This window comes from Carassius carassius, chromosome 11, assembly GCF_963082965.1.
Source record: "Carassius carassius chromosome 11, fCarCar2.1, whole genome shotgun sequence".
Classification (NCBI taxonomy): domain Eukaryota; kingdom Metazoa; phylum Chordata; class Actinopteri; order Cypriniformes; family Cyprinidae; genus Carassius; species Carassius carassius.
In genome coordinates, this window is record NC_081765.1 from 15,223,168 (window position 1) to 15,237,614 (window position 14,447).

At 37.0% G+C, this 14,447-nt stretch overlaps 1 protein-coding gene and 1 pseudogene across 1 annotated transcript; one reads left to right on the top strand and one right to left on the bottom strand.

Annotated features, from left to right (window-relative positions):
* The first annotated feature begins 1,870 nt into the window (after window positions 1–1,870).
* Window positions 1,871–9,208, top strand: LOC132152828 (phospholipase A1 member A-like). The gene is made up of 12 exons (XM_059561737.1): window positions 1,871–2,070; window positions 2,375–2,457; window positions 3,460–3,679; window positions 3,778–3,955; window positions 4,178–4,286; window positions 6,100–6,201; window positions 6,413–6,505; window positions 6,601–6,768; window positions 7,352–7,441; window positions 7,943–8,051; window positions 8,176–8,331; window positions 8,689–9,208. The coding sequence occupies exons 2-12, from the start codon at window positions 2,397–2,399 to the stop codon at window positions 8,768–8,770; spliced, it is 1,368 nt and encodes a 455-aa protein (XP_059417720.1). The 5' UTR covers window positions 1,871–2,070; window positions 2,375–2,396; the 3' UTR covers window positions 8,771–9,208.
* Window positions 9,209–10,613: 1,405 nt separating this feature from the next.
* LOC132152829 (popeye domain-containing 2-like) lies at window positions 10,614–14,095 on the bottom strand (annotated as a pseudogene).
* Between the last annotated feature and the right edge of the window lie 352 nt (window positions 14,096–14,447).

Consider the following 14,447-nt stretch of genomic DNA (forward strand, 5'->3'; position numbering starts at 1 on the left):
GAGGTGCTGACGAGAATGACATTGCAAATGACAGTCCTGTTTAATTGTTAAAATTCATGCTATGCATGATGATATTTTCAATAAATGATACAATTTTTTATGTAAATGTGCCGCGAAGGGCTAAGTTGAGTATGAAAACTCTTTGATATTAAAAGGAATTAAAACCGTGTAAAAGAACCGGCCTGATTATCCTGTCAAGTATATTCACGTAGTCAGCACCAAGTGAACTTATAGTTGGAAAAGAAATCAGATGTGTCAATAAAACTGGTGCATTTCAGTCGTGGCCAAAAATATCTTTCCCCTTGGTACATATGATCAAAGAAGGCTGTGAAAATTTATCTGCATTGTTCTTTTGCATTGTTCTTTTATTTAAAAAATTCACAAAAATCTAACCTTTCATTGGACAATAAGAATTTAAAAAGGGGGGGAAATATCATAATGAAATTAACGTTTTTCTCTAATTCACATTGGCCACAATTAATGGCCCCCTTTTGTTCAATACTTTTTGAAACCTCCATTTGCCAATTTAACAGGTTTAAATTTTCTCCTATAATGCCTGATGAGGTTAGAGAACATCTGACAAGGGATCCGAGACCATTCCTTCATCCAGAATCACTCCAGACCCTTTAGATTCCCAGCTTCTCCTCTTCAGTTCGCTCCTCTCATTGTTCAGGTCAGAGGGCTGGACTGGCTATAGCATAAGCTTGGTTTTGAGCTCAGTGACCCATTTCTGTGTTGTTTTTGAGGTTTGTGTTTGGGTTATTATACAGTTGGAAGATCCAAACATGGCCCATTATAATTTTTAATTTTTAACAGAGTCAGTCACTTACTGATTTTTTATCTGTTGGTATTTGATAGAATCCATGATGCCATGTATCTAAACAAGATGTCCAGGACCTCCAGCAGAAATATAGGCCCACGACATCAAAAATACAGCAGTATGGGGTACATTTTATCTCTGTGTTCACCGAACCCATATTGAGTGTTTGCTGCTAAAAAGCTAATTTTTTAGTTTCATCTGACCATAGAAGTCTTGTCTCATAACTGAATATGCTTTAGTTTGTTTTTGGATGAGCTAGGAGAATTTTTCTTGAAAACCCTCCTAAACAACATGTGGTGATGTAGGTTCTGTTTGACAATTTTTTAAAGGTTTTCTGAACACAAGATTCAACTATTTTCTGCAGTTCTCCAGCTGTGATCCTTGGAGAGTCTTTAGCCACTCAAACTCTCCTTCTCATCGTGCAAGGAGAATATAGACACGTCCTCTTCAAGGCAGATTCATAACTTTTTCTGTTGATTGGAAATTCTTAATTATTGCCCTGATGGTGGAAATGGGAATTTTCACTGCTCTAGCACTTTTGTTAAAGTCACTTTCTAATTTGTGAAGCTCATTTATCTTTTGCTGCACATCAGAAATATATTCGTTGGTTTTTCTCATTGTGATGGATGATTAAGGGAATTTGGGCTTTGTTTCCCTCCTCTTTATATTTCTGAGAAACAGATCATGGCTGGATAATTTCATGTTTATAATCATATTGGAGTGCTCAAAATTGTGAATATAAATGGGAATATACTTCAGAGATATTTTACTCACAAAAAATTTTTTAAATAAAAGATCAAAATGATTGACAATGCAGATGAATTTTCCCAGCCTTCTTTGATCATATTTACCAAAAGGGCCGATATTTTTGTCCACAACTGTACATCTTGTATGATGCTGCTCCGTTTTTCTCTGTTACCATTTACAAAGTCAATGAGAAGTTGATGCGTATAGTGCAACAGCACTTTTGCAGAAGATGATGAGTCTGAACTTGAACAAACAAACAGCTGATGATAATTATGTCTTTAATTGGGGCCAGCTGATTGTGTTAATTTCGCTTCAATGCACCAAAACATCTTCTGAGAGATTTGGCTCAACACTGTACCAAAGAGGCCAAGATCCTACCTCTGGACAAACAATAATCAAACATTTCATCTGTGAGATCATAGGATCACAACCAGCTGCAGACCATTAGACAGATCAGTTGTTTTTCATTGTTGTAGTCCAGTCCTTCAAAGAGTCTCCACCAGGTACACAAGTTACACCTACCACAGGATGGATGCTGGGAATTAATGTCTCTCATGCTGACATGGTTCATAACAGCACATCAGGAATGGAAGTAGAAGCCATTCATCTCAATTAATCAGATACTGTAGCATTTTGTTCTCAGAACTAGGCATAGTGTAACAGATTGTGGCTGGATATTAAGTTGATTCCAGGCTTCTTGACCAACAATAAGAACTGGAACAAAATGCAGTGAAAGGATACAGAAAGAGAATGAATGATTTAGCACCCAAACATGTATCTAACCAGCAGAAACCTCTCACTCAACAGATTTCATCATTTTGATCAAGACATGGCTTGGAAATTGATCAAGGCTTTTGTTTATTTGTCAATGTGTGTCACCTCTGCTGTGGGTAAGTTCAGCTCAGTTAAACATCACAAAGAATATATCTTTAATTGTGGCTGTTCCATTGGGTGAATACACCACCCAAATACAAATGATTTGCAGTTTTAGTTAAATGTTTATTTGGAGAAAGAGAAACATTGAAAACTCAAGTTATAGTTTCAGTAAGTGGTTCACTTATCAACTGTTGTAAAGTATGTACAGAATTTGTTTGTAGTGACTTTAATGTTTATAAATCCACTAATTAATATAAATCCACTGATTAATTGAACGTCCAATAAATTAACCACACATACTAATCTTGTCTAGCTCTGCAAGGTGCATGCATACTGTCTGTGAACAACGGTTCAAGACAGGGTGTCTAAAAGAACAACACTTTTCTTTTCCAACTTCAAAATCATCCTACATCGTTGGCTTGTTTTTTTTTTTTGTCTGTTGTTTGTAAAGTGTTTGACCCTCCCTGCACGTTCACTGGGTGAAAATGATTTGACCTTTTTTTTTTTTTTTTTGACACACCCTAACGGATTTACCCTCACAGTGCAGAGCACAGAGTGTATCCTACTCAACAGCAGTGGTTCTCAAACTTCTCCATGAAGTACCCCCAGCCCTGCCCATATTGTTTGCCTCCCTCATCGATCACACCTGATTCAGCTCATTAGTGGAGACCGCAAGACCTGAAGTGGGAGTTTCTGATATAGGAGACATACAAAATGTGCAGCGCTGCAGGGTACTTCATGGAGAGGTTTGAGAACCACTGCACAACACGGTTTTTAAATTGTATTCCCATTCTAAAGTTAATTTCCAAAATATTCAGGTTTATTTGTAAATGACAGTATCATCTTTATTATTTTAATGTTATATTTTACTTTACAAATTCAAATTTCCAAACTCAAACATGCACATCAGGGGACAGCACACATCAGTAAATCCAGGGAAGCTACCAATTACACATTAAAATCCTAGATCGTTTTGATGTTGCGTACTCATGTATTCCATGCATACGATTTTACAGGTAATGAGCAAGCATCCCAAAAGAAGTGTGCTGACTTCAACAACACCACTTGGCTGCAATACAAACAGGGCACCAAGCTCAGGGTTCAGTACTTTCTTCTTACACGAAATAATGCAGACTGTGCCAGCCTCTTCACACAGGACTGCCTCAACCACACCCAGAAACACACAGCTTACTTCAACTCCTCACTCCCCACCAAAGTCATAGTTCACGGATACAGGTAAAACATTTAATCAGAAGCATTTTATAATAGGAAAGCAATGCTTGTGAATGAGATTTTACACAGATGATTCTTTGAATATTTTTTTTTTTTTTTAGGCCTTTGGGCAGTAAGCCTTCCGGGATGAGTGACTTAGCCAAGGCTCTACTGCGAGAAGAGGACATTAATGTTCTGGTGGTCGACTGGGACTTTGTAGCCTCCTTTGCTTATAACCTGGTGGTAGAGAACTACAAGGAGGTGGCAGTCCAGATTTCAGAGCTCATCAATAAGCTTACGGTAAAAGCCTTAATGTTTTGGTTATGTTCAAGTGTTACAGACTCCATAAAACATTTGACCACTGAATTCTAAAGACTGTCTTTTTAGAGCAGTGTCCATATGCTAGAAGTAATAAACAGAAATACAATTATTCATTATGATCAGTACACAGAAAATGCATCACAGTAAACAAATAGAAAATGCAAGAATAATAAAAGTTAATTTTTGTCGTGTCCTTTGTAGAAACATGGAAGCACACTAGAATCTTTCCATTTGATTGGTATGAGTCTTGGAGCACATGTGTCTGGATTTGTTGGGACCCTATTTAAAGGCAAGCTGGGTCGAATTACAGGTAATATTTTAATAAAATTGCTCAAAATGCATTAATATACAGTGGATTCCCAAAGTAAGATCATATTGAAAATAGGTTTCAAAATCTTCATAATCTGTCATTAAAGCAAAAGTGGAAACAAATATAGATGTAGCAAATATAATAAAACATTTAAACTTGTACAAAAATCAATAAACAATAAATTATTATATAAAGACATTTTGATATTCATGTTAATTCTTATGCTAACAATGTAAATGTTTATGTTCATAGTATCTATTGTCAAGAAAAGAAATCATTAAATTAGAAAAAAGTAGATTTTTTTACTAGAGGTCTCATTTGTGCCCTAAATGTACCTGTATTTAAATTATCTCTTCTGATTTGCATAATGCTGTTATGATGGCACATGTTATTAATTCTGTTGTGATGAGACTTTTGAAGATGCTACACTCAAATGGAACAAAGACCAACACTGTACCACACTCAGGGCTTGCAATATCACTAGCCTGACGTCCCAGATACAGTGGATCTACCAAAATGAATCCCTGCCATCACGATGGGCTATCTTGAATCTTTATAGTGATATAAAATTCCTTCCTTGATTTGAATCATTCACTCGGCTTGTGTTGAAATGGATAGTAGTTCATCATTGGCAGCATTTTAAACCATTCAAGCACAAGAAGAGGCAAATGAGAACTCAATTCTGTACTCGTGTGATGTTATTTGTGCGCACAGAGAAAATATCATTTCATCTGAATGAACTGGGTCCGTGGGCTTGTGCATTGAGATACATGTAAAAAAAAAAATATATATATATATATATATATTTTTTTTTTTAAACGTTGTTGAAAATTAAAATTAGAAACATAAATTAAAATATTGACTTTTTTCCAGAATTTTGTACATTTTGTAAAATTTTATAAACATTTTCAAAATGCACAAATTTAGTTTTTTTTTTTGTGGCCGAATTGGTTAAGTACTATCTGTGTATGGAATGCGGAGACTTACTGTATTAAAATATGTTTTTTTTTTAATACACATTGCAGAATCCTGGTAACTTTAGCATGAAATTGTATATTGGGGACTGATTGAGACGCGCGCACACGCTGGCAAGAAAGAAATCAAATGTGCATCGTTCCATGCATTCTTCTTAAAGGTGCAGCGTCAAATAAATATCTGCTGCTGTGTGTCAGCTTTAACAAAGGTTTATATGTGATTTATACAGAGAACACTATACAGTGTTATTTTACACTTAATTATAACACTTCTTTACTTGAAAACTAATGCTAGACCTTACTCTTATTAGTAACTTTTTTTTATTTTTTTTTATGCATCTATCTATCGTTATTACTGATGGTTCACTTGTCTTTAAAATGTTTGACAAATTTTTGGTTCTGCTACGAGGACTGTAATGATCCGAACTGTGAGATTTGTGATACATTGCAATCCTGCTCTCTTGACTTGCTATTTGAAGAAAAAATACATTTTTAACGTTTTTGATCATGCTGATTTGTCTGCAGTAAAGATCAGCCAATGTCCCTTTTATTTTGGCTAGTTACATTTAATTTTGGGCTAACAAAATCTTAAGGATGCCTGCCCGAAGGTCTACCAGGGATTTTGAAATTGTGTGAGCCCTGACACTGAATGAGGCTGTGACAAAAGCAGAAGCTGCAAGCACATTCCAAATAAACAATGAGAAATTATGCCACACAGCCTTGACAAGAAGAGACCTTATTTGACAATTTGAAGTAGTTAAGATGTATTTGGAACCCTAAAAGTGTATAAATATGAATAATTTAGTATAATACAGGACATCTGAGTTTTGTGCCCTCAGGTCTGGACCCAGCAGGCCCGATGTTCAAGAAGGCTGCTCCATTTGATCGTCTGGATTCATCTGATGCTTTATTTGTTGAGGCCATTCACACTGACTCTGACCGTAAGAGTGAATCAGTCCTTTGCCTGAAATGATCTAAATTAATTTTTATTTATTCAAGAACAGTCTAATATTGAACAGGACATGTTTGTTGACAGATTATCTTGATTTATTATCCAACCACAAGGGCTCATAAGTATGCCACTGGTGCTATTGTTGGTCGAAGTATGGGTTATTTGTGCACAACTGAACTGAATATCTGTACTTTTGCCAGAGTTTGGTATATCTATTCCTGTTGGGCATGTGGACTTCTTCTTAAATGGTGGAATGGACCAGCCCGGTTGTACACATTTAGAGCTTGCTTCAAGTAAGTGGACAACAAAATGGTGCACAACTGAGACCTTAAACTAAATTAAATGTAGCTTGATGCTGAGAATCTGTCTGTTTTTATCTACTTTCCAGTGTATGATTATGTCACTTGTGACCACATGAGGGCACTGAACGTCTACACTAGTGCCCTGAACCGCTCCTGTTCGCTTATTGGTTTCCCCTGCTCCAGCTTTGAGAAATTCCTGGCAGGAAAATGTATCACCTGTGAGGGCCCCTTCACTGGCACGTGCCCACAGATAGGTAATGATGAACAAGCAGAATGAAAGGAACATCTTTTTAGAAACTGTCTTTTAAAGGAAAATTTTCTATGAACGCAAATGGTGTTAAAGTATTTGGCTAATGATTATTGTTCTAGTACTTGTATGTGGCTTATAATGGCCTATTTAATTGTACCAAAGTATTTACAAGTGTTTTTTTTATTATTAATTGCTAAAAACCAGAACATATCGTGGAAATTTTCTTAAAGTAATCATGATGCACAAAACCTTTATTCACATTTTTAATTGACACTTTACAGAAGGTATTTTTTTCCCGTAATGAGGATGGTTACAGTTAACATGCGTCCTCAATCTCAAGGACTGAATAATTTTGAAGGGCTTTGCATGTTAATCTAATCTTGGATGGTTATGACCTTGATGTTCTAGTTCATTTAGGTGCTTAATCAGGCTTAAATTTCTTTTGTATACATTATGGCTTGCTCCAACGGGACAATGCATCACTTGAGGCTGATTATGTAACAAAAGGATAACATTGTTTCAGGTAATGTATGACACAAGCCTTTGATGTCCAGGTGTGCTCCTTCACTGTGTGTGTGTATTTTAAGGCTTGTTAAAGAACAGTGGGATAACAGCGACTCCCCTGCCAAATCAAGAAAATGTCTATCTCCTGACCACTGCTACGGCTCCTTATTGTGGTGTGTATGACTTTGTTCATATTGTCATTTATCACAATTTCACTTTCACAGACACTGCAGGTATTTACACCTTAAATACTGTTCTTTTGAACTATATATGAACTCATATAAAACTGAAAAGGTTTCAACATTGTTTCTACAAAAATATTAAGTAGCACAGCTGTTTAAAATACTGATGATCAAAGTAGCTTCTTGAGTAACAAATCAGCATATTATAATGATTTCTGAAGAATGACATGGAAGACGTAACGGCTGCTGAAAATGTTTATTAAAATAACTCTAAAATATATTAAAACTTTATTAGTTACTTTTTACTATATATTTGATTAAAATAAATGAAGGGGAGCATAAGAGACTTCTTTCAAAAACATGAAAAAGTTTGACCATACCAAACTTTTGAACCGTTTAGTCACCTAAACCCCCCCCCCAAAAAACTACTATATGTAACCGTTTATAACAGCCAAATAATCCCTATAATGCCCTTCTATTCTTTTTTTTCAGCACATCACATCTTAGTGGAATTGAAGGTTACCCCTTTAGACAAGAATGCTGATGTTGAGCTCACCCTGATCACCGTGGGACACCTTGAGACCGAGCTAAAACTCAAACTGTATGCATTATATTTTCAACAAGTTATAACTAATGATACATAGCCTGTGTTTCCTGTATTGCAGGTTTACTCCTTTAACTGTCTGAACCGTGTGTGAATATGTTTGTACATGTATATATTTCAGAAATAAGGATGAAATGGTATATAAAAAGGTGACCGCACACCCGGCACAATTGTGTAAAATTGATTCCGTGCAGGTGAAAAACACAGGAGCACGTTTCTTCAGACAAGGAGATATTCATTTTGCCTATATCTGCATCTCTGAAATTCCTCAAACCAGGTAAATGCAGCCTTAATATTTCACCTCCTTGGAATCATAAGGTTCTATCTGCATTCTGAGCAATTTTGAGAGATTGAGCTTTATAGTTTTTGCATTCCATAGAATTATGTAGATGGAACCCTTTTTGTTTTCTAAAAAAAATGCCCAATGTACACAGCTTACAAAAATAAATTGCATAATGTACATGTAAGTTGTCACAGAATAAGAATATGAATAACTCTGACAAATGTCATTCCAAGGCGATGATATGCTTTTCTGAGCACTCATTCATATTACTCCATATTTTGATTTGGACACAAAAAGTGCATGTCCCATTTTACACTAATTAATAAAACTTTATTTCGGTTCAATTTGCAGAGGGCTGGATCCATTATGCGTGAAGAACATTAATATTGGACGGGGAGTACCATGGTCACATGACTTTGTACAGGTGTGCTAAATAAAAAATAAAAAACACACAATCGACTTGAGAGCTTATACATTAACCAGCTTTTAAAGTCTTAAATTAGTGAAACTCAAGCAAAGGTCACACACTAAAACTTTGCATGGGAGGCATACACAAAGACATAAATGGGATACAAGGGGACTGAAATGCTTAAACTCTGTTAGATATAATTGTTTTCACAAAACAACTTGTTTGGAGTGTTGCGACACTTCAGGTACATTTAAATATTTTGGCACTCTAATTGTGTTTGTAGCTCCACACTCAGTTGGCAGGAGTGTTTCTAACTGCATACTTGATCAAACAAATTTAAATCTGTTCATTTACAGTTAAGTCTTCTCTGCTTTGAAATCTTAAGAATTACATTTTGAACCCAGCACTTAACAATTGGCCCCATGAAAATATTTTCATAACATTGTCAGTATACAGAAGATGTTGCTGAAGCATTTACTAACTTCCTATTACAAGAAAGCACGAACAAACCATGCTTTGGGGTGTCAGTAGGGGCATAGGAGCACATCCTCTTTGGAATCGAAGTCTTCCTGGAGTATCATTCTCTGTTAGATGTATGGAAAAAGGTGACACATTAAAATGTCATTGGGAACACCTCAATAAATCACATAACTAATTGCAACACAATCACATCTAAAGGCATGGTTTTTATCCATCAGTGTAGTTCTCATATTGTTTACTATAGCACAGGCTGTATTTCTGGACATGATCCATGTATCTCATTCCTTTTGGAAACAAGCATGTGAAGGTTGTCTCAAATAACAGTGGAACCCTCCTCCCACAACTGCCCCACTATCCAGTACCCTACAAAGTGCAATCTAGTCCTTGTTGGCAAAGCTAAGTATTTCAAGAGGAAGGAGTGCTGGATAGACAGACTTGGTATGTTTGGATCCCTGGATGTCCCAAACCCTTTCATCCAGCCTCTGGCACAAGTGTATGTAGTAAAATGAAACCAGCCTTCTCCTAAACATAGAAACCTATGTCAAAAAATATCCTAGGACAGAAACGCTGAAGATAACTCCACTACCATGTACTAAATAAAACTTATCTCTCACCCAAGGAAGCCCTGTCCTCTTACCAGAATGGACATACGGTAGTTGTTAAATGAGGGCATACCATTGACTTTGTGTTGTTTATTTGTGTTAAACAACGATTTGAAGTTAAAGAGTGATATTACAAAACCCTATACACAAATCATTGTAGAAATAATGTTAATTGCATGAAATGAATGAATAGTATGAATATATTAATAATAATGCCTACAATGTGATTTTAAGTACATTTTAAATAAATAGCATTAATATAATAATAATAATAAGCCTATAAAGTTAAAAATGAAAAAAATAAATATATAAAAATTAAATTAACATTATATTGATAGTGTGTGTGTGTGTATATATATATATATATATATATATATATATATATATATATTTAAACAATATTATCAATATTATCAATATAATAAATTTAATAAAAATAAATTATAATAAAAAAATTTACATTTTCTAAATAATTATATATTCAATATAATTATATTAACTATTGTGTGTCCCACGTCTTCAATAGGGGCAGCTGTGGCCTAATGGTTAGAGAACCAGACTAGTTACCGGAAGGTCACTGGTTTGAGTCTCGGTGCTGGCATGAGTTGTAGGTGGGAGGGAGTGAATGAACAGTGCTCTCTTCCACCTCAATACCCGTGGCTGAAGTGCCCATGAGCAAGGCACTGGATCTATAGCTGCCCACTGCTCCGGGTGTGTGTCCACGGAGTGTGTGTGTGTGCACTTGGATGGGTTAAATGCAGAGCATCAATTCAAGTATGGGTTACCATACTTGGCAAATGTCACGACTTTCACTTATTGACATTCCTTGCTTGCATATGAATTTATCAGATGACAGAAAACCATAAATATAATCCAGTTCAAAAAGAAGCATAAACTATAAAAATTCATTACTCTGCATTCTTTTAATCAGTCATTGTTTGTGCAGTTCAGAGTGCAGGTGTGCCTTTTCATGCAAACCATCCCGGTGTATACTAACCACCCGTCAATTCTTACTTGTGTACTTACATTGTGATTTAAGAAGTGTCCCAGTGTGTTAGCGTCAACACCCCAAACTTTACTTCAAATAATCTCTCTCATTCCCATAGTCCATTAGAGAGCCTGTCATATCAGCAAAGTCCTCCAGAAGCAAGCTGGTTGAATCCTAACCAGAGGGCATCTCTGTGTCTGAGGGCCAGAGCTGGTGTGGAGATTTTGGCTCAGGGGCCTTTCTCTGGTCCGGATGAATGTTTCTTGCATTTGAGCCCTGGTTTAGACGGTTCTTGATCACCCCTCACGACTGTAGCATCTCCTTGGCTCCCGTTGTTCGGTGAACTAGCACTGCCATCCTCACTGCCCTGTGGCAAGGGGGCGAGGATGTGGTAGATACTGGGCAGACGGATATCAAGACGCACACCACTCTTGGCAAACAGCTTGTCACTGAGCGAGTACAGTTTGTCAGCAATGTCACTTCCAAGCATGACTGAGAAAAGTCAGGCAATGTAACGATCCTTAGACAGCAGAAGGTAAAGCTGACGTCTGCGCCAAGAGATGTAATGGCAGTCCGTCTCTGCGGTTAGTGTCACCTGCGATCAAATGGTTCATGGGAGCTTTAAGGGCATGCAAATATTTTATGGTAGTATTAAATTGAATAATTTTGCTCAGTGGCACAGACTAAAAGATTTTGACGATGTACTTGATCACATTGGTACTAATAATAAAAAATGGTATGTTACAGTACCTGGAAGTTCCCTTCCTCTGTTGGTCTTACAGACTCCCATTCTGGAGAATCAAGTAACTGGTGAGGAAAGATATAATGGAGAAACTGACCTTCTAAGGACACTCTAATCCTGTAAAGGAAAAAGATCTGGTTTGAAACATAGCCTACTAAGTTCTTAGAAATTAACTTTTTGTATTCATGGATTTGAAAAATTGTTCCCTCAACATAAGAAGTCGCCACAAGAAATGGATGTCTTTCCCTCAACATAACATCTCGAGGACATGACATAAGGATGTTGTTACCTCGACAACATGATCTTGTGGCCACGACATAATATGACGTTCCCACGAGTTAATATTTTGTGGACACGACATATCACGTTCCCACAAGTTATTATGTCGTGGCCACGACAGAACTAATGGACCATGTCCTCTCACGGGCACCTTAAATATCAGATTTAAAAACAGGAGTCCCAAAAACAGAAATATCTGATCATCATCAATATCGCTGTTTATATTAAACCTGCATAAGGCAACGACTAACGCATTCGTATTGCATTCCAAAGAGCTCCGGCATCAGTGGAAAATTAAACCGTATCCGTGCTGACTGGCACGGATCGGCACGGAAAAGTGACCGCGCCACTTGTGGCTCACGTTCTGTACTTTTTACTAATTCTTAATGTGTGCAGGTCCATATTGCACCAAAACGCAACACTGCACTCAGAATGATATTCGGTATTATTTGCATGTCTATGACAGCGCACTGCGTATTTATAGCCAAAAGAAATCTGAATATCAAACTGCAAACTATCTTTACTGCAGTGCACTACTTTGTGTCCGCAGCAACACACCCGCCATGCGTGAAGTCAATTGGATGAACGGTTCTCGACATAAATAAAACGCTAACAGAAAGGCAGACAGACACAGAGATTCCTGTCTTTATTAGAGAGAAGAATATGTTCAACGCTTTCACTCCGAAGCTTCGAATATTCGGTGTTAATTACTACCGAAGCTTCGAAGCTCAAAAAATGGCATTCGGACCAGCCCTACTAAAATTAATGAACTGTATGTATGTATAAATTGTATGTATGTATAAATTTTTTACGATTTTTGTAACTGCAAACATTCAGATTAGTGCAACTTCAGGAAAAAGTGTGTGTTTACAGTAATGATTGTGTTAAGAGTACCAGTTCAAAATCAATCACTAATCCAGAGAACCGAATGAGAGTCTACAACTCTGCCAAACATTCTGTTTCTCACCTGCCAGAATTAAGTAAAGACAACTGGTCAATGGGTGTCTTCCCCTCGACAGCATATGTCTCCTCAGCCGCTAGAGAGAGCACTTTGCTCTCACTGGCAGCGGTGATCTCTTTGAACACCTGCACATCCAGAGGCAGATAGACCGCTGTGTAAAGCGCAGAAAGCTCCTCATTAGCTATACCGTCCTGCATCAGCCGAAAAATCCGATGACACACCTGGACCAAACACTGCAGCATCAGCAGCAAATTCCAGAGGAAGACATCAAGGCCACACAGTGTCCACCAGCCCCACAGAGCCAGACAGAGGAAAGCAGGAGTCAAAAAGCTAAAGACGTACAGAGCCCCATATGCTCCACTACCACTCATATAGAATAGTTTTACCCAGATGGTAGATGGCACCTTCGGTGCTGTTAGTCCATCCATTGCCCAGTGTGTGATTGTAAATTATAGAGTCAATCAACGTAGAGTCGTTCATGTTTTTGGCTCTGTGTTCTTCAATTCAATGGAAACTGAATTTAAAAAAAAAAAAAAGTGTCGTCAAATGCCTTTTTGGAAAAAGTAGAGGTTCATAAGCCCAAGGTATGTTAAAAATATAAAATGAATGTCAGATAAATATATTTAAAAATATTTTCCCCCTCAGCCTCTAGCAACCAAGACACCTTTTACTGCCAGAAATAGTTGGAATGAAAGAAGCTTCATAATTCCAATCCATTGACACCCACTGTTCCTTTTGAATTTGACAATATCAACCCTATACTGTTTCTGCTTCTGTTCCCACTCCTACACTAGACTGCTGGAAACATGGAGTGGGAGAGGTGGGGATAGAGACCCTGAGAAGGATAACCATGTTTGGAATTGAAACCCCAGGAAGATAGAGCAACAGACAGAACGCAGACTCGCAAGAGTCGCTACTTAACATAGCACAATGATGGCCGGGCAGAGTGATTACGACAACAAGTGACACAGAGAGAAGCTTTCATTGACGTTTGTTAAGATCTCTGAAAGCTCTGCCAGATGTCACCAACACTTGTATTCTTAAAGTCAAACAGACAATTTGTATTCCAGCTCTTCTAATGGTGTTTGAGGGGAGGAGGATCATATTTAGAGAATCTGAGAGAGATAAAGTAACAGAGGAGGTCATAGAACACGATTTACCTTCTCCTCCCTGGCCATTTCTTTCTGTAGTTTCACATAAATTGGCTCAGCGGTTGTTGGGAGTTAATATTCTGCTGCATTGCAGTGGAGTGCAGGAGTGAGTGCATTCGGGTTTCTTTTATTATTTAAGCATAAATTATGAGAATATTGTTATTGCTGTGCTTTCAAAGTTTAAAATGCTAAATGGCACTGCATGACAGTTTATTTACATAATGTTCTTGAGTGGCCATTGCTTTTGTTACTCCATTGATATCAAAATATTAAGGACAAATGGCAATCAACTGTTATTTTAGAACACTAATTAACTAATTCATTAATTGCCATTCATAAAGAAATTTGAATTATTTTCAGGAATCTGTGTAAAAAGACATTTCCAAGAATAATAATTATAGAATTGTTAAGTTACATGTTCCATTTTTATAAATACACCAGAGCTCACATATTTTGTTTATTCAGAGAAACTGTAAAATAAGGGCAATAAACAGTTAT

Bases quoted from the DNA above. Each gene is read 5' to 3' on its own strand.
- LOC132152828 (XM_059561737.1), top strand. From the start codon at position 2,397: ATGGCTTGGAAATTGATCAAGGCTTTTGTTTATTTGTCAATGTGTGTC. The intron at 6,506-6,600 runs GTAAGTGGACAA...TCTACTTTCCAG, and splicing joins ACATTTAGAGCTTGCTTCAA to TGTATGATTATGTCACTTGT. The intron at 8,332-8,688 runs GTAAATGCAGCC...TTCAATTTGCAG, and splicing joins TCTGAAATTCCTCAAACCAG to AGGGCTGGATCCATTATGCG.